At 42.7% G+C, this 20,654-nt stretch overlaps 1 protein-coding gene across 1 annotated transcript in view; it reads left to right on the plus strand.

Annotated features, from left to right (window-relative positions):
• Positions 1-302: 302 nt before the first annotated feature.
• Positions 303-20,654, plus strand: part of TMTC4 (transmembrane O-mannosyltransferase targeting cadherins 4) — a 73,926-nt gene continuing 53,574 nt past the window's right edge. The window contains exons 1-5 of the mRNA XM_019486911.2: positions 303-582; positions 2,999-3,214; positions 10,168-10,283; positions 15,372-15,588; positions 20,077-20,164. Coding sequence (XP_019342456.1) covers positions 3,053-3,214; positions 10,168-10,283; positions 15,372-15,588; positions 20,077-20,164 — 583 coding nt within the window. The 5' untranslated portion in view covers positions 303-582; positions 2,999-3,052. The remainder of the gene's footprint in view (positions 583-2,998; positions 3,215-10,167; positions 10,284-15,371; positions 15,589-20,076; positions 20,165-20,654) is intronic.

Below are 20,654 nucleotides of genomic sequence, written 5' to 3' on the forward strand. Positions count from 1 at the left end.
GCCGCTCGCAGCAAGGCGGCTCTTCACCGGAGCGGGCAGCAGGGCCCTGAACGGAGACGGGGCTGCGGCTAGTTGGAAACTTCAGGGGGACTCGAATCCAAGGCGGGCACTGGGCGCAGCGGGGCGCAGAAGCGGGAAGGGCCGCGGCGCGGGGCGGGGGCAGAAGGCGGGGAACAAAGGGCCGGAGGGCGGCGGGACAAAGGGAGCGCGCGGCGCGGCGGGGCCCGCGCAGGAGCGCCCCGCACAGCAGCCCCGCGAGCCTGCGCGCTGCCGCTCCCCACTCCGCGCAGCCCTCTCCTTTGTGCGCCAGACAGGCAGCCGGCTGCAGAGTCCGGCAGCCGCCGCCGCGGCTTCTCCTTCTCCCCCAGCTGCAGCTGCCCCAGCTCCTCACGTCAAAGCAGCGGCTGCCAATGGGCAGGGGCGGCCGCGGCGTGGGGCCGGGCGGGAGCCAATGGCAGGGGAGGGAGGTTTCCCAGAGCAGCCACCGCCCCCCCCGGCCGCCAGCCCCGGCTCCCGGGCTCGGCGCGCAGCAGAGTTTCGCCCGCGGCGGGGAGATGCCGCTCGGGCGCCTCCGGGTTGCAGGTAACGCTCCGGCGCAGGGGCAGGGGCGTGTGCCGCGGGCGGCGGGTGGCGGCGCGGGGCGCTGCCGGGACAATAGGCGGGGCGGGCCGGCAGAGCCCCCCCGCCCTTCCCCGCCCTGCGCCTGCCGCTCAGCTGGGAACTAGGCTTAAGTTTCCCCGTGGCTCCGGCGGCGGCATCCCCAGGGCTGTCCCCCTCGCCTTGCGCCAGTCCATTAGGCTGGAGACGAGCGGGCGCCTTCCTGCTGCTGCCCCCGGCCGTGTCCCCGCTGCCCCTGGCCCAGCAGCGCAGCCCTGCGGCCCGGCCGGCTCCCCTGGTACGCGGGGCCACGGAGCCCTCGGGGGCTGGGAGGCTCCAGCCGCGAGGGGAAATTTCCTGCTTCCTCCCTCTCCACCCTAGGTGTTCCCCCTCTGCACACCTGCACATCTGGGTGGCACATCTGTGTGTGCCAGAGAGCTGTCCCCTTAGTGCCGGCCCCCCCAAGAAATGACCTTGGGTGCTTCGCAGGTCTGTTCCTTGTCCTGAAAACGCCCGAGGAGGATGCCTGGCACAGCCATCAGGAGGGCAGCTCCACGAGAGAAACTGGGGGGAAGGAGTCAGGGGTCGGGGGAAGGAGCAGGAGTAGGGGGAAACTTTCTGGGCAAGGTGAATTCTAAGCAGCCACCCTGTTCCATTTCCCAGCAGTATTTACTGGCCCTTTCTGTAGTCTGGAAGTTGTTAATAGCAGTACTTCTGCCTCCCCCTCCTTAAGAGCCCTGCTTTTAATGTCTGATGAAATTAAAAAAAAAAAAAAAGCAAAAATAAATGACTTGGGGAAATCTATATTTATTTATTTTTTATGTGGTTGGCCTCTTCTGCTCTAGAGAGCCTGTGAAAGCCCTTCCCTTCTTTCTGGAAGCCAGGAGTCATGACGTTTCAGCAGAATGGGCCAAGCCTGGGCTGTCTTCAGAAGTAGAGGTGGGGAGGACTAGGCTTGGACTGCAAAGCACTTTCTGTGCATGCCTGTGTGTGCCTATAGAGGAGTTTGCCAGTGCTGGTGATAACACTGGTAAGCTCTGGAATCTGAATAAAAACAAAGTCAGCAGAGATTGTAAACTCCCCAAACTAGTCAACTCGGACTTGAAATAAATAAAATTATGAGGCGAATATACTTAAAGATTCCACAGGTGAAATAATAAAGCCCTGAAATACAAAAACTGACTTTTTTTGACAGCATGGGCAGGTTGCCACACGTGATTCTGTTTTTGTTTCTTCTTAAAGCAAATCTTACTATGTTCCTAGTACATTGCATTAGTAGTAAACTACATATTATAAAATATGCACTTTATAAGTACTGTAACCTAATGAACACAGCTGTTGGTGTCTTAAATTTGTACTTCTTGACTGCTTATGGTTTTTTAATCATAAAATTATAGGGCTGAAAGGGATCTCAGAGGCACCTCTATGCAATTTCTGTAACATCTCAGACAAATACTTATCCAGCCTTTTCTTGCAAAACTCCAATGAAGGAGATTCCACAGCTTCCCTGGGCAGTTTGTTCTACTGTCTTGCTGTTCTCAGTCAGGAAGATCTTTCTGATAGTTAATCTAAATCTGTTTTGCAGCACTTTAAACCTATTACTTCAGTCTTGCACTCTGTATCAGAGGAACAGTTTTCCTTCATCTTTATGGCAGCCGTTCAAAAATTTTAAATGTTGAAATTTAGGCCCCAGCTCTAAATTCTCTAATGTATCTTCTGAAGTTCACATGAGTTCCACACATGAATTACTTGCCAGATTAAATTCTTCACGTTTTATTAGCAGGAAAGGTTCTTTGAGTAGATGTGATATCTTTTATTAGACCAACTGAGTAATTGGAAAAAAGTTCTTAGCAAGCTTTTGGGTGCAATCATCTTCTTCAGGCATAGGAAGTCTCTACTGTTCTGAGACTCCAAGGAATGATTCATTGACACAGCTGTATTTGTTTTTTCCTGGTATACACAGTAGGTTTAATTCCATAAGAGCTTGACAAAAATTTACTAATCCTCATAATGCCACCAGTCATGAAGTATTATTATTATTATTTTAAAATTAGAAAACTGGCAGAAAAATAGAGTGATTTGACTATGCCTACCTCAAAACCAATGTCAGGGGCAAGATTATGATTCAGATTAGTTGTCTCCCATCTCTGTGCTCAAAGCATGGTAGGCCACACCTTTCTCAAGTGCAAAAATTAAAATTATGTTCAAAGAAGTACTGATATTTTTAAGATTTTTGTTTTCTTCTTCTGATTATAATTATGTGTGGCAAATGGGAAATTTCCCAATAGATGCAAAATGTGGTTATGTCTGCAATTTTTCTTTTTCGTTATTTTTTTCATTTTTTTTTTTTTTAAAGCAAAACTGATAGATTGTAAATATAACTGTACGTTATTTCTTTCAGATTTGCAACCAACATAATGCTGGAGCTCCAAACTGGGAACAAGCATTTCACAGCATGGCACAGTTGGAACTTCATCTCGACCATGATATATCGTGGTTCCTTCTACCCTCTTACTGGGCTAAAATTGTTGTGGGGCTTATTTCCTTCCTGTGTTTTGCTAACAGCTATGATGGAGATTTTGTCTTTGATGATTCTGAGGCTATCATCAATAATAAGGTTTGTCTTTTTCCAAGTTTTAAATTTTAGGAGAAAAAGAAGTTAATTTAAATTGATATTGGGTGTGTCTACACGAAACACTAAATGTGCACTAGACTAATTCTACCACGCATTAGCGCGTCATGGCAAAAGTGTTACTAAAAAGCATTACTAAAGGTATGCGCTGGCACTACTGGCGTAGTAGCTCTGGTTACAGAGCATTGAGTTAATACCTGTTATTGCAGGTGCTAAACTTAATGTGCCGTAACTATGGCGTATTAATGCATGTGTAGACATTCCCACTGACAATCTAACTAAGCCCAAGTTTGATCTACCTATTTATTTTCTTATTTTGTAAGATGTCTTTCCCTATTATCCTCACTTTCTTAAAATTATCACCTTTCTGAAAATGGCTCTAAAAAGTAAGCAGCTATTTATGTAAAAGCTGAATAAAAAGCTTTTTTTTTTTTTTTTTTTTTTTTTTTTTATAATTGCTCTACTATGGAGCAAGCAGAAGGAGCAGAAATAATCTAACAAATCCTTACTCTCAAAGCTGTTTTGACAACTTTAGTTCAATGCTGGTGCACAAACAGGGAAGCAGCAATGAGAAGATTAATTAGCTCAGTTACCCAGAATGCAGCTGTTTTAATTCTCTTTCTCCAAGCCCCTTGCTTGAGAACCACTACTGCTGGCTTTCAAGATAGTAGCAGCCCCTTTTGGCTCTTAGTGGCTGCCTACAGATGTGAAAAAAGAAATGGTGCTTTACTTTCATCTTGGAACACCCTGACACTCAGTGCAGTGCCTGCCAAGAAGAGGCATCATGTCAGTTTGACCTGGCTTGCCCAACGTCTGTATAGATTTTGCACTTCAGGAGGGCTTTTTCGTGTATTTAATAGATGATTGAGTCAGCTATTAGATAAAAGTACCAAAAAGCCCTACTGAAGCATGCAATCTATACAGATGCTGGATGAGCCAGGTCACACTGATGTGCTTCCTTGTCTAGTAAAGCGCTCCTTTTTGTTTGTTTTTTTGGGGGGAGTGTTCACGTCTGTCAGCAGCCTAAATGTACTTTATTTTTTCTGTGGCTGAACTTTAATGTGTTTGCCCAGGGTTAGGGTATAGTCTTGAAAATTATATACATGGATGCATGTCCATATGGACCCAATTGTTTTCCCAGTTTTAAGTCATTTTTTGCCAGTGAATTTAGTGAATGCAAGTTAGGCCCTTAGAACAAACTACAGTGCCCATTTAAGCCAATAGGAAACTTTCCATTGCCTTGAACAGGTGATAAACGGAAGCCAAGTGAAAACTCTTTTGACAAAACTCTTGGTGTAGACACTAAACTATGCTGATGGGAGAGGGTTTTTGTTAGATTACCTTTTGTTGTTTCAGGAGGTGGGGTAGCTCATCTAGCTGGAAACCTCCTTCTGTTTGAATACACTGTATCTCCATTAGGGGGTTGTGCTGACATAGCTATTAGGGCTGTGTGAAGCTTCGGTCTCTGATTTGATTCAGTGGAGATTTAGCCCGATTCGGCAGCCAAATCTCCGAATCCGAATCAAATCGGAAGACCCTTTAATCTCTCCGAATCAAATCAGAACCCTTCAAATTGATTCAGCGAGATTTGATAATTCAGACACAGACACAGCTTTAAATGTTTTTTCTATGTACCTCAAGGTACCAGACAGCTTGTGAATGCTGAGATAGTGGGGCGGATGGAGTGTCCCACAGGAGCGCAGTGGGGTCCCCACCACACTCAGCGGCAGACCTAGAAGTGGTCAGAAGCACTCCCGGTCCACTTCCAGATTCGTGGTGGAGCATGCGGGGGACACACCCCACCCTTTCCATGCAGCTCGGGTACTGGTGCCTCCTCGGTCTAGGAGGGAGTACCTGGGATCCCCCTGCAGCCAGTCACCAGGCCGTGGGGCCACGGGGGGCGGGATCCCCTGCGCGCTCAGTGGCGGACCCGGAAGTGGACCAGAATTACTTCCGGTCCACTTCTGGGTTCGCTGTGGAGCGTGTGGGGGCGACCCTGCGCTCCTGTGGGACACACCATCCACCCTACCATTGCAGCATTCACGAGCCACGCCTGGTATCTCGAGATGTGTAGAAAAAACATTTAAAGCTGTGTCTGTGGCCGAATTGCTGATTCTCTGAATCAGCATTGAATCTTCAGATTCGGATTTGGACTAATTGAATCGGGACAGTGATCGGAATCAACGAATCGAATCACTGTCCCCGAATCGAGCCGAATCCAAATCAAATACGACCCATTTCACACACTCCTAATAGCTATGCTGGCACAGCTGTGGCAGCAGTTGCCCTATAGCATACAATTCCCTAGTTACTCTGGTGCAGAAATGTTTGCAGTATTTGCTGATGATGAGTTTCACTCAACAACAGAATGGTGAAAATGTTTTCAATTTTTTTCATAGTAAACACCACAGCTTAATAGTGAGAGTGACTCATGGATCATCTTCCCTTCCTTTCCACTAATCGCACAACGTTCCTTTTATAACAACTGTTTAAATAGAGAAGAAGCGTTAAGAAAGTATTGTCTTTTTCAAAACTGTCTACACAATGAACAACTTTTGAAAAACCATTCACTCAGTCATTGTTTATAGCCCTTAGTTTTTCAGCTACTTGAAGAATAAAGCTCTTGCAATGTTTCCAGGGCCTGATCCTGCAATGTATTGATTGTCCTATGTTCCTGAGGCACCTCATTAATAAGCATATAACTAATTGGACACTTAGTCAAGGGCTTGGTCTTATTCAACAGTTTCTACTCTGGCCTATAATATCTGGTGTTTTGGGGTTGGGAGGAGAGGGGTACATATAATGGATACAGGAGGAGTCCATCTCTATCAGTCTTTTTTTGATGAATAAAGGAAAAAGCACCAAAGAGGCTCAAATACCCCTAGGGAAAAATACAGCCCACAGAATTTCTACACAAAACAAGATTGGGGGGTAGCCTATCACAACATACCTTTTCGAATCTCACTGAATTATCATTATTTGAAACCAATTTGTAGTATGTTTGAGTAAACTACCTCACCCTGTATAAGATATAATGGGAAGAAAATAAGTCTCCTGAATAAGAATACATTTTCAAGCTTCTAAGACAGTTCAACAAATGGTTTTAAGTACCTATAGTGATTTCAGAAAGCATTGTGTTTGTTAAAATGGCACATCTCTTAGAAAAGACTTATTCTGCACAATTTTATTTGGGGCACAATGATGCATTTTTGTTTTCTTAAGAAAAGCTTGACAAGTATACCAGGGCAATGGTAGATTTAGTTGTTTGTTTTACTGCAATTTCCACACTTGCAATCTTTCTCCACTTCTCTCAAATTTGTCTAGCAGAAGTTGTTATTTCGGTTCATCAACATGCACAAAAAAATAGCTGAACTAGCTCTAGGCAAGGATATGAAATTAAATCAATTGTTAAATAACTTCATTCGAGTATGGTCTGCATTTGAAAATACGGAAGATTTATTTTCACATTTAAATCTTCTGTTTTTTCTAGAATTTTGGTGAGTAAAACTAATTAGAGATCAGAATAAAATATAGAAACATTAAATCAGTATCAACGTGTAAAGACAACAGGGGGGAGAGCTGCATAGTAAACACCGGGTTTCCTAAACAGGGTACAGAATGTTTTATTCTCATTCAGTATGAGATACGGCAGGTGAAGCTGTTTTGTAGACCTGCTTGCTGGTAATTTCTTGAGTACCACACTATGGCCCTTTTGTTAACTTGCTAGCCCTCCTTGCTTTCTTTCCCATTTTAATGAAAGATAAGCTGTTAGTTGGCCTCATGCCTATCATATTGTGAAGTGTTCTGTTGTATTTTTATTGGTCTTCAAGGATATTTTGCAGATGCTTTACTGTCATTTTAAGCAGCATTTTAACTGGTGCACAACAATGATTTCTCTTTATTTGCTTATTTTGGCAAGACAAGCCATTGGGTTAGCAGGAATTTCAGCTGCAATGTATCTTTTCCATAAGCCATTATATAGGTAAACTGCCCTTTCTTCAAATATTGTGCCATGCTCTGTGTAGGCTGATGCTAATCAAATATTTAGAGATTCCTTGGTATCTACTTTCTCTTCTGTTGGTGAAACCTGTACATAACTTTTTCAAATAGATGTAAACTTCATTCAGTTAAGGAAAAGCAATCTTCCCCTTTTAGAGCAAGCCCATGGAAGTGTACAGTCTGTTATATGTAGCTTTCTGAAAACCTTAAACCTTCAAGCAATTGAGTTTAGCACTTCTTAGCTCTGTAGAATTCAGGTCATAAGTAAGTGCAGTCTAATTGCAAGGTGTCAGCTTTCTTCTTCTTGAAGACAGAAATTAAACTCTGGATTAAATTGTGCAAACTGTAGTTCTAGCACTTGGAAACTGTGCTAGGGTATGTTGCTGTTTGCAATATGAATTCAGCAGTCGTGGGTACCATTTCCCAGGGAAGGTAGAACCTTGTGTAATACAACAAAAATATATTTTTGGTATCACTTTTTATTGATACTGTTTTGAATATAAAGGATCCAGCAGTTATAATGCATTGTTTCATATTTTAGGTTATCTAATCCTTTTTATGTTCTATATACCTCACCAGCATACATAGCAAATGAGTACAACTGAATACAGAGTTGCACTCTAGGAGCAGGATCCAAAAAAACATAAAAACATAAAGAAGCTTGTAAGCATAATTTAGGTGCCTATATTCAAATAGTTGATTTTAAAAACCCTTTTACAGCTCTTGCCTAACCCTAAGTACACCTCAACTCCCATCAGGGTAGTGATGCACCTCCACTTATATCTAGAACTGCCTCAGGTGCTGAGTTTCTTCATGACCAGGGATCCTGGTTTTGTCCTATTTAAAAAAAATCCCCAATTTTTGGATTAAAAAAAAAATCATAGAAAAATATGGATTTGGGATTACTTTTTTTAATCCAAAAATTGGGGATTTTTTAAAATTGGACAAAACCAGGATCCCTGGTCATTGTGAGATAATTTAAGTTCAGCTCCCTCCTTTGTTTAAGGGGCTTCAGATCCGTATGTCCTACTCAGAAGAGTGCCCAGAATACCAGCCTGGAGATCTTAGCCAGTCTCTCTTTCTTTTGTTGAAGTTATCCCACTGTGCAGAAAATAATTATAAAATTAATTGGGCCTTGGGATTCTTAAGAATGTGCTTGTGAGAAGGAAGGCCTGGGTTTCAGTTCCTGCTCTCAGGACTCCTTCTGAATTGTACAGTTCAACAGAAAGTGCAGAAAAAATGTTTAGAGAAGGGATCCAGGTCTACCCCTCTGGTGACTGCCCTAACCAGTCAGCTAGAATCCCTGGATCAACTTCATGCTGACTTTTGGCAGATTCCTGTTCAACGAGGTGTCTTCCGAGTCCCACTTGGAGGCACATTGCTCTCTCCACAAATTGTATAGGCACCCCATGCACCAAATATAGGATTCTGGCTTCTTCTCCAAGGGCCAAATACCTAAGAAGTCAGGTGTTGCAAAGCTTTATTTTTATCTTTCCATGTTATGGCTCTTGCCTGATCTTGGAGGCTCCTCTATGAGTGCTGAGCATTGAAGTCTGATCTCTCCAATCTCTGTGTCACAAGACCCTCTCTTTATTTCATATGCAGGTGTGTGGCAGTGTTTCATCTTGTGCACCTCTAGTGAACTCAGCCAAATTTGATCCTATCTATTGATTGATAACCCATAAAAAGGAATATTAGGTTTCAGGTGATGGTGGTGGTATGAGGTGTAGGTCGGGGTGTGATGATTTGAGGTGTGTGCCTGTATGTGTGATATTTTGTGTCTGGTTACCTGGTTGTTATTTTTTTCTCCACCTTGTCAGTTGAATAGAAATAAACTATGAATGATTGCACACACAGTACAGGTTCCCCTATGAAAGTGATTTTTTGCGTGTATTAGATGTCTTGGTATCAGGTGTGGTCTTGTCTTTGAATCATACTAAAGATCTTCATTTATACTGCATGGGGGGTAGTGCTAGCATAAAAGAGAGCAGAATTTCAAACTTTGCCGAGAAAGGGAGAGCAGGGTGCAGGCAGAGTGAGTTTGTCAGTGCACCAACCTCAGTTATTTATGAACGCAATGCATGATGTATTGCATGGGGATGGAGCTTTGGTATGTCTTGTTCTCATTTGTGTTCTTCAGACTTTTCATCTGCTTTCCTAAGAGAACATCTCCAGATCAAGTAATCTCTATCACTTCTTTATCAGCTTGTCTTCAAGATAAAAGTTAACTGAAAATTCTACTTTTTAGGGGGAGGGGGTTAAGTATAATTTTTCCCCTCTGTGTTGGCTTATAATGAATTTCTTTCCTAACAATTGTCACTAACCTTCTTTTTATAACAGTATATAGGTTAATTCAAGAAGCAAATTCCTCTGTAAAAAATAGAGTACCATTTGAATGGTGTTATGTGAAAAGTAAGCAAGCTACGCAGCAGGGTTTAAAAAGGGCTAATACCTGGTTGCCATCTTTAGACATTGCTTTATATCCTTCTTTCATTAATGGGTGTGATGCTCAAACTAATGGAAAAATAGCTATTTGAAACCACATGCACTTGTCCCATTTCCCAAGATACCTGTTTCTAAAATTAAAGGTATTTTAACTAGTATTTTTGTAACATGCTTTATACACTTACCATTAGAGCAGCTAGGCCAGGTTATCCACTAGTGTAAATCAGCCCAGCTCCATTGACATTCATGAAGTGATGCTAAGTTGCACAATCCAAGGGTCAGCTCAATGATAATTAAAGGAGTATAGGGAAAGACTCCAGGCCAATTTCTATTAGTTGTCCAGTCAACCACATAGGCAATATTTTATATCAAATGCTTTAAAATGTGGTCCTGTTAGTGCTTGTTTACATTTGTATGTAATTGTTCTCAATCCAGCTGCCTCTTACCAAACAGGAGTGTTAACAGTGCTGATGTTAACAAATATCTTCTTTTAGGACCTCAGGGCAGAAACCCCCCTTGGCGACCTGTGGCATCACGACTTTTGGGGTAGCAAACTCAGCAGCAATACCAGCCACAAATCATATCGACCACTTACTGTCCTAACCTTCAGGTGAGAGTGCCCTTAGCATTGGATCTGGGGTTTTCATTTTTTTTCAACTGGTTTTGGTGGGGGACAGACTTTGAGGGAGGTGGAATTCTGTTTGAAGTATGGAAGAAGGTTAAACTTGCACCAAAGTCCTGATCTTACAATAAATTCCAGGGAGGTGGATTCCCATGTTTCCAAGTACATTGCAGGATTAGACCTTAAGGTAAAATCCACCTATTCATAGAGCCCAGCAGAAGAAATTTAAGTTAATACCCAACCCTTGTATGAGCCCACTAAATAAGGGTATCGCTTAAATTCCTTGTACTTGCTCTCTGCAAAGTGCTGAATTTTACTTTAGCACAGTGGTTTTAAAACTTGTTTCCATGGAACTCTAGGGTTCCACGATAAGTCATCAGGGGTTCCACAATGAGACGGGAGTAATGGCGGGACAGACTGGGAGGTGGTGCGCCATCATTGTGGGTCAGGTTACGTGGCTCTGTGTCAGTGTTAGGATAAGGGTAGGGGTTCCACAGCAGACAAGTGATGTGAAAGGATTCTGTGACTAGGAAATTTGAAAACCATTGCCTTGGCAAAAACTGAAGGTGAACAAATAGGAATGGAGATGGAGCCCAGTTGTATGAAATAATTAAACAACATCATAATTAACATACCTCATTAATTTATTATAGAATGCCCTGTGGACCTACTTAATACAGGAAAAAGAGTATACCCGCTTCACAGGTTGGAGTGTCTTGAATTACTTCAGCAACTGAGCATCCTACACCAATTTTATGTAGAGCAGGATTGGCAGTCTACAGCCCACAGGCCAGATTCAGCCTGTGGAGCCATTTGACCCAGCAGCCAAATTGACCCAAATTGCCCCAGTTTGGGTCAGAGGCAGGTGGGTGAGGGGTGAGCGGGTGTCAGGACCCAGCTACCCAAGGACAGAGACCCAGTGGCGGCACAGGGAAAGTATCCATCAATGCTGGTTTTCCCAAGGGCAGCATGGAGAAAGTGTCTTTAGTTGGTACTTTTCCCCACAGCGGCAGGAGGAGGAATCCTGGGTTTCCACTGCATTTTGTTCTCTATCCCAATCTCAATTTAATGATTTTTTTAATGTCTTTGTTTAAACGTACTTGTCAGATAGCTGTTCTTGTGACGCTTTCTTATGATAGCCGTACTGGTCAGTGAATGGTTATTGGATGGTTTTAATGGTTTAAAACATAGGATGGGGGAACCAGGACACCTGGGTCCCATTCTTTGTTTTGTCTCTGGCCTGCAAAGTGCTGTTGGAGAAGTCTCTTCACTTCTTTGTGCCTTATTTTGTACCCATTTAGATTGCAATGTCATTGTGCTCTGGGCCTGTCTCGATGTGCTAAAGTTCATACAAATTACCATTAGAGTAAGGGGTAGTACATAGCTACTTTATCTCGCATCAGTTCTTCCCATGCTTCTCACTTGTCCTGGGAAAGGAATAAAACCTAGGTTCTCAAAGGGATGCCACATCCAGTATTTAGGTTTCAAAGATATATTCAGACCTGTCACTTAGCTTCTGCCTAACCCTAGATGCACCTATGTTTCTACGAGTGGATATGTGCAAAGATGCCTAACCCTGACACTGCCAACAGAGCCCTAAACTAAGTGTTTCTTTGCCTGAGGGTGGGGGAGGGGGGAAAACTCTTTTTGCCCTACAGTTGCCCTAGATCTGTGCTTCACCACCCCAGGGACAGGCAAGGACTTTAGCCTAAAAGCTCCATTTATTGGTACAATAACAGTCTCACAAGTTATTCTTGTAGCCAGTGATATACCAGGACAGATATGCACCTGAGCAGCCACCAACACACTGAGAAGCACCAGCTCCTGCCATGCTGATTGTGCTTATGTGGTCAGTTGCCATTGCAGCAGCAGCTATTTTTGCATACAAATCTCCAAAGGCAGCACCCAGGACTGCTGGTCTGGTTGCAGACCCTCAATTGCACTACCATCTATAGCCATACCCAAAGCAAAAAAACCTGGGAAGATGGGTGTATGTGTATTCCTGTCATCCCAGTTGTGAGGGGATTTACCTGAGAAGCAGGACACCTGGTTTAAAACAAAGTTGAACAGCTCTGACGGGAGAATAAATATAGTGTACTGGTCATGACACTCATCCTGGATGTGGCAGCCCCAAGTTCCAACCTGTACTCCAAACGGGTGGGGTATGCATGATCTGAAACCAGCTCTCCTACACATCAGGAAATAAATGTAACCACTTAGCTGTTGGCTCGTCAGGGGTGCTCTGTTCCCTGTGTATATGCAGTTTATCACTGCCAGGAAAACAGGGCTTAGGCACCTACCTGCAAGAGAGGACTCGTACCTGAGATTTGAAGCACTTACAGGCAATCAGGCATCTATCTCTGGCCATGTTAAGCACCGTTCTTCTGCCTCTTGTTTCCTGGCTAATGTATAGGAGGCTGCAAGTGAGAGAGGAACAGCGGAAAAAACCCTGGTCATACTCAGTTCACTCTCCCTTATAGCATCCACTCTCTGCCATTGTGTGTCACAGGGTACTGGGCAAGATGGATCTATGGTCCAAACCTGTAAATGGCAGTTCTTATGTTCTTATGATTTCTAGGTTCTATTTAAATGCTCATCTGCCCCATCAATTGAGAGGGGAGCCTGGATGTTCAGGGCTTGAGGGTTTATTAGGCATCAGGGCATGAAAGAATCTAGGTACCCAAGTGTTGCAATGCTTTTGAGGACCTAACCCTGAGTTCCTTCACCCTGTCCATGGTTCTCCTTTCTCCATGCTGTATACATACTCTAGTCAGTAGTAAAGTAGTTCAGAGCCCTTCCTCTCATTATTGCAGACAGAGTCCAATCTGAGCAGGAGAGTACATGGGACCTTGACTTCTTTTTTCTCTCTGTAATGGTCATGCAGTGGTAGTGATCATCTCGCACAGTGTGCTTGTATATCACCTAGCACAACGGGGTTTAGTCTGAGTTGGGACTTTTTGGCACCAGTGTCATACAAATAAAATTAATAGGTGGGGAGCTTAAAAAACTATTAGAGGTTTCCAAATTACATAAAGCACATGTTTTCCTTTTCCCTTAGAGCCCTTGAGGCTTGCTTTATCTCTAGTAAGACCGGGTACATACACACATACTAAATTGGCTTAAAATAAGATGACTTTATCGACTTAAGCTGTTGGAGCGTACAGACGTACAGCTCCTTGACATGGTGGAAACCATCTTGTGAGCTAAGTTGACTTAACTAATGCAACTCACCTTGGAGGTGTATTATCTTGTGCCACATTTAAGTTGATTCTGCTCCACATATGTGTGTACGCTCTGACACTTAAGTCAGCTTAACTGTCAGAAAGTACATGGGTATGCACTTTCCCTGGGTAACTTAAACAGAAACTTAGGCACAATTATTTAAAAAATTGAAACCATAGACAATTATGTGGAGATGAGGAAATAACACCTTACTGAGAAAATAGGAAATTGGCTTCTAAACTACCTTAAGCCTTTGCTGTATGTGTATTACACACTTATAATGTAATGTTCTTCATACAGGATTTCAGTTAAGCAAGACTCAAGTCAGCTGCACAAAATACATGAAACCCATTATCCAAATTAAGGTTTTGAAGTCTTTAGCCTATTGCTAATATTCTGTAGAAATTTATGGGACACTCTTTCCATTCCCTCCTTTTTCAAATTTCCTATAGAAAATAGGCTCTTGGACTGAATCTTTAACTAAACATTCTGGCCCACACATTCCTTTTTCCAGCTGTCCTTCCTGCCTTCCACCTTTTGTCCCCAGCAGAATTCTGCTTCCACCTACATCCTTTAAATAATAGTTATTACTGGGCACTGGACAAGTGGTAATAGGCTTAAATGGCAGCAAGGAAGACTTATGTTGGATATTAGGAAGAACTTTTTAGGTTCTGAGGATGGCTAAGCGCTGAAATAGATTACCTGAAGAGACGGTGGAATCTGTCATTGGAGATCTTTAAGTGCAGGTTAAACAAACATTTGTCTGAATGTTCTGCTCTAAGCAGGAGGTTGAAGTGGGTGATATCCTGAAGTCCCTTCCAGCTCTATTTCTCTATGATTTTCATCTTTAAAGATGTCAAAGTACATCACTACCTCTGTGTGCACAACACCAATAACATACAGCCACTACCAAGGTCTAGAGTGAAAACTTAGCTGCCTGATGGCCACCAGTAATGAGGAAAATTGTGACTAAGCATGCTATGACAAATTCCATTGCTTATTAAAATCTTTAATCTCTGTGCAGATTAGTTAGGATCTCTGTGTTGGGGCAGGATGGATTTCTCTCTCAGGTCAAAAGAACACTTGCTTTACTCCATCATTCCAATTCTGGCCCCCTATTTTATGGGCTCTTAGGATATGCAATTAAGAGTCCTGAGGGTCCTGCAGAAACACCACTCAAAGCTGGCCCTTCCACACACCCCTGTACCACTCCTGCGCATTCTAGGAATGAAGTCTGTTCCGAGGGTGTCTCCTGCTGCCACTTTCAAGCATAGGAAAGAAAGACATTTAAAGAGCGGTGACAGTTGACACCCCAACCTAGATCAGCTTCATTCTCTCTTTGCATGCTGCACATTTGTGGAGCAGGGGAGAGTAGGCTGAGGCATGCTTGAGAGCAATGCTCCCAAAATCACTGGAAACAGGGCAGATCTATCTACACTCATAAGCTCATGAGCTCTTTCCCAGTTGTTTGGGCTGCTTACCATGTAGGACTCCTACTTTCAACATTATGCAAGGTTTCATGTTTCACAGTGCTGCACATGATACCAAAAAGCAGCCATTGTTGCTGCTCCCAGTTGGCATCTGGCAGCAATTCTTTCAGGGGTAACTTTTGCGAAGGACAAATGGTCCAAGGGTATGAGTCCAATTCCACAGGAAAATCTTCTCTCTGGAAAATAACTTTGTAGATTCAGCATGGGGGATGCCTGGCCATGACTGCAACTATGCAGTGGATCTTTTCAACATTATTATTGTTTCTGCTGTATTAAAATGTTATTTTCTATATCAGGTTGTCTGTTTCCTGATGTATATCTCTAGGCAGTCATTTAATTTTAATGTTTTTGTTTTTTTACCTAGACTTAATTACTTTTTTGCTGGAGGCTTCCACCCAGTTGGTTTTCATGTCATCAATATAATACTGCATTCCATTATCTGTGTGTTAATGGTTGATGTCTTCTCAATATTATTGGGTGGGCTGCAGTACAGCAGTAAAGGAAGAAGGCTAAACCTTGCTCCAAGAGCATCTCCACTAGCTGCTTTACTGTTTGCTGTACATCCAGTACATACTGAATGTGTAAGTACATCCTATTATCTTCTATAATATAGTATATGTTCAAAATTATAGACCAGCAGTAGCTAATCCTGATCTATATATTCTGTGTATTACAGCTTTTCTTTCCACGTGTTGAGACTGTTAACCATAATATTTGACAGTTTGCATGTAAGTTAGTAACTTTACAGGGAAGTAAATATTTCCTATATAAGAAAATAAAATAAAATAGTGTAATTACAATAGCTAAAGAAACTATAGTTTTAAGACTGTCACTAAGTGCTGGATAAAGATTACATGCCTGGGCATGCCTTCCAATGAACAACAAGAAGAGTGGGGAAAAATAGACTAAATACAACTGTTTGATCATGTTTGTTTCCCCCCTTTATGTAAAGCTAAGCAGAATACCAAGTAGGAGTAGGGAAATTGAATTAACTCTATATTTGGCACTGGAGTGACCACTGTTATTTTACTGAAGTGGTTCTCAACCTGTGATCTATGATGAATACCCACACTTAAAATTCAAAGGGGTCTACATCTCCATTTGAAATTTTTTAGGGGTCCGCAAATGAAAAAAGGTTGAAAACCACTGGTTCACTGTGTCTCTTTCTGGTATCGGCACTTCAAGAAGGATGCTAAAAAAGTGAAGAGGGTTCAGAAAGGAGCTTGAGAGTGGTCAGAGTATTGGAAACGTGCTTTAGAGTGCAAGAAATATGAAGCCCGATCTATTTACCTTCTCAAATGGAAGGTTAAAGAATTGTAAGAACACAGTATATAAGTGTCTACACAAGGAACAGAAATTTGGTAATTAAAAGCTGTTCAATCTGGCTAAGATTCAACGGCTGGAAGTTGAAGTCAGACAGATTTAGATTGGGACCATAACATACGTTTGTAACAGTGAGTAAATATTATTGCAATTTAGGAAGGGTGTGGTAGATTTTTAAATTTAAGATTTGCATGTTTTCTGCCCTAGTTCAATCACAGCTATTGGACCTGAGCAGGAAACTCAAAGGCCTGCATCATGCAGTACATTAAACTAGATAAGAATCTTGATCCCTTCTGGCTTTAAAACCTATAAATATGTAAACTTTAAAAATAATCATAATCCAAAAGGAGGTATTTTTAATTGCTTCTGAGTTAAACAGCCAAAGAGTTTAATTTTGAATTTAACTCTGTCTTTGCTCTGGGAGTGAACAAAGTAGTAAGTTTGACACACTTTTTTTTCCATACATAGCAGAGATTTATTTCACTGCTTTGAGCCAGAGTCTTGCCCCATTTATGGACCCTCCACACCACTCTGGTAATGAATAGGAGAGGTGGTTAGCTAATCAGATTGCCCATTACCTAAGGAAATTCTCAGGTAGTATAGCTATTTCTGTTCCTTCCGACTAAGGAGAGTGGCTGGGGTATTCTGCATTCCAGTAACCATGGTCCTGCAGAACTGTGTCTAGAGGACTGGGGCTGCCAGTGCAAACTTCTGTGCTAAAGTTAAGATGGCAACTGGTAGCTCTCAGCATGACATTATAGAGAACATACCTCCCAGTTCAATTTAGAATCTGACATGTATAATCAAATCTAATTAAAATCTTAACTATAGAATTACTAACTCCTTAATATGCTTTTTCTATTTTTCTTCTTTTTGTGTCTCTGTACAACATATATGTTTGTTTCAACTGGGCATCAAATATTAATAAGGTATTGATAGTGCGAAGGAACCTGCATGGGCTTTTGAAGTCTCTCTGTAGACATGAGAAATTTTCAGTTTTGGGAACTAACAGCATCTAAGCTCTGGCCATTTTGGGGGGAGAAGAATGTAGCATGCTCTTCTATGATCTTCCAGGGCACAGATGCTTGTTAACAATGGCAAACAAGTCTTTTGCACTGAACGTTTTTAATAGTCAAACCATTGTATTGTGTGCTTCCAGGACGTGAGTCACTCGTCCTCTGAAACAGCATCTCTCCCCATGCTGAAAACTCCATTGCTTTTTGCAATCATGACAACCTGGCTTTGAAATTAGGTGTCACGTTGGATGTATAATCATAAAGAATCTGTCTCTACTGTTTTGTTTTCTGTTATTTAGAAACACATGGAAAATAAAAGTTCTCAATGTACAGTGAAAAGTTGTGTCTGTGAATATAACATTTGTTGTTTCACCATGGGTTTTTGCTTTTGCTGCTTGAGAGAGAAAAAACAACAACAACAAAGTTGTTTGCATTTGCTGATAACATCTGAGTGATAAAATAATGCACAGAACTTTGGTTAGGAAGACTGATCTAAAATTAAAACTTTACACCAGCAGTTATAGGCCTGATCCTGCACATCTGGTTCAGATTGTGCCATTGCAGCAGGGGTGGGAAAAACGTGGCCTGCCAAGAGGTTTTATCTGGTCCACAGTGGGTCCCCTGGATTAGGTGCAGGGGGCAACCTGAGCCATGGCACATGCAGCCAGTCCTGTCGTCCCCAGGCACGCAGCAGGGCTAGGGCAGTGCAGCAGCTGGACTTGGCTTCCTGGCAATCCTGGCAGTGGCAGCTCTTTCTAGATACCACTGCCAGTGTTGCTGCTGCCACCAGACCTGGCCCTGCTTCCTGGGCACCCCAGCCTGCCCACCCCACATCCACCACCAAGGGCTCCAGACAGCAGGTGGGCAGGGTCTCCACGGAGACTGGCCTGGACCCCCAGAGATAGAGCTGAGCAGATGGGATGGGGCTGCAGTGTGTGGGGAAGTGGTGTCTGGGAGCGAGACAGGTGAGCAGGGCCAGGGCAGGGATTGTGGGGCAGTGATAGCTCAGGACTAGAGCCCAGGACAGAGCTGTGATCTGCTTTCTGCGTGCTCCTGCCAACGGAGAGTGGATCGCAGCTCTGCCCTGGGCCCCAGTCCCACACTGTCATTGCCCCACGATCTAGGCCCTGGCTGTGGCTATGCTAACCCATCCCACTCCCAGACTCCTTGCATTCCCACATCCCCATCCTATGTGCCCAGCCAAATGTGCCCTGCCAGTGAGGGTCCTGGGCCAGTCCCCATGGAGACCCTGCCTGCCTGCTCCATTTGGCATCCCTAGCAGTGGATGCAGGGTGGATGGGCCCTGGCCAGGTGGAATCAATTGCCCCTTGTTCATCCACCGCTCCCCTAGCCCTCAACAGTTTGCCAAAAAACCCATAAGTGGACTTCCAGCCCAGATAAATGCTGACCTCTACATTGGAGTCAGTAAGACAACGAGTGTTAAGGAGCCAGACTCTAAAATCTCTTTTTTTGTAGTATGCTTACCTTTATTTGCAGAACTGCTTCAGCTTGCCCTTACTTTTATCTTATTAGATGAAAACCATACATGAAACAGAATAGCACTTCATTATTTTCACCTTCAAACCACTTTACGGTTGTTGAGTTAATCCTCAGAAAACCCCTGAGAGGCAAGGAAATATTATTAACTTCCCTCTTAAAATGGAGGAAGAAGGAGAGAAGTTAATGACTTGTCCAAAGCCATGCAGGGATTTTTTTCAGAGTGAAGTCAGAATCCAGCACTTTTTTTTTCCCTGCTTGCAGGCAGAATCAACACTTACTGAAGCCAAAGGGCATCTTCATTGACTTCTTTCAGTTTTAGATCAAGCCCTCTGTACTGAACTGAGACCATTCTCTCCAAACACAGCAGACTTGCTGTTGTAAATTTTGTGCCCTGCAACAGGGTGGGAATATGAGGGAATTCCAGATGAGGGAGGAATCCTTCCACTCTTCTGAGATGTTGGAGCAGCATAGCTTAAGAACCTCAAGTGTTTGAGTTGCTACTCTATAAGGGTGGGACAAGGAGAGCTAGGTGCTCTTACCCTAATTCCAAAGAGCCTCTTTCCACAGCAGCTCCAGGGGTTTCAGCTAAGTATGCCTTTAGCAGTCTAAAGACCTAATCCAAAAGCACTAAAGTAGAGGGAGACTCCTTTTGACTTTAGTGAGCTTTGGATCAGGCCCATCGGTTTTCTCTTTCCTCAGCAAAACCATTAGTGAGACAAACTAATTTATTTGACAGAAAAAGTAGTGTGTGCAAGGTAAGGAAAAATTGTAAATCCTTTCCCAGTCTCATCCTCTAGCTGTAAAATTTGATCCCAGCTATTCCTCTTAGCCTGAGCCATTGGCTCAGCATTTGGCCTAGCAACTTCACAGTTGTCCTCAGGAATTATACTGATAGAGCCTGATTCAAAGCCTACTGAAATTAATGGGGGGCTTTCTGTTTACTTCACTAGGCTTTGGGTCAGGCTCACAATTCTCACTTTAAACTATTAGTCATCTTTCAAGTAAGTTAAATCCAAACCATTTACCTGTTTGATCTAAAGCCAGATAAATATTCTATCACAAAACATGGTAAATGCCCAAGGCCTTGTATTATTTAGTAAACCACTTTACAGGATGAACAATGATATGTGCATTTATTTTCATATGCCTTCATATTTCCTAAGATTTTCTAAAAATTGTTTCTGGTAATTAAAAACAAAATTCCTTTCTCTCTCCTTTTCTTTGTTAAAGGTTGCAGGCATTGTTGGCCGCGCAGACCTGCTATGTGGCCTGTTCTTTTTGCTGTCTTTCCTTGGATATTGTAAAGCATTTAGAGAAAGTAAGCATCATGTTTGCCTCTAATATTACATTACATATTTTGTATGCTACTTTTGTAAAATATAATAAACTAAAACATCAGCTTGATGTAAACAATATCTGTTTGATGTTTAAATTCTCAGGATATTTATATCTGTTTTAACTGGCATAGATCACTAGGGGATGTGGAAGACTTTTATTGTACATTTGAGACTGTATCTCGTGGAAAAGATTTGGTGTATAATAGCTCTGTTTGTTAAATAGGTTTCCATTTCATGAATGTAAAGGAATCAATCTATTAAACAGGTGTCTTTGGTATATAAATTACAGATTAACCTTCCGTTTGGGCAAGAGTGTCATAATGCTGGTATTGTTTAAACAAGAAAGAATTTTGAAAGCCTTATTTGTATTTTTAATATATGGTTGAGTCTGGCTCACCTTACTCATATGAGTAGTTCCTCTGAAATAGTTGGAAATGTTTGCATATATACAGGGTGAGTAGAATTTGGCTC

Source organism: Alligator mississippiensis, chromosome 1 (genome assembly GCF_030867095.1).
Source record: "Alligator mississippiensis isolate rAllMis1 chromosome 1, rAllMis1, whole genome shotgun sequence".
Taxonomy (NCBI): domain Eukaryota; kingdom Metazoa; phylum Chordata; order Crocodylia; family Alligatoridae; genus Alligator; species Alligator mississippiensis.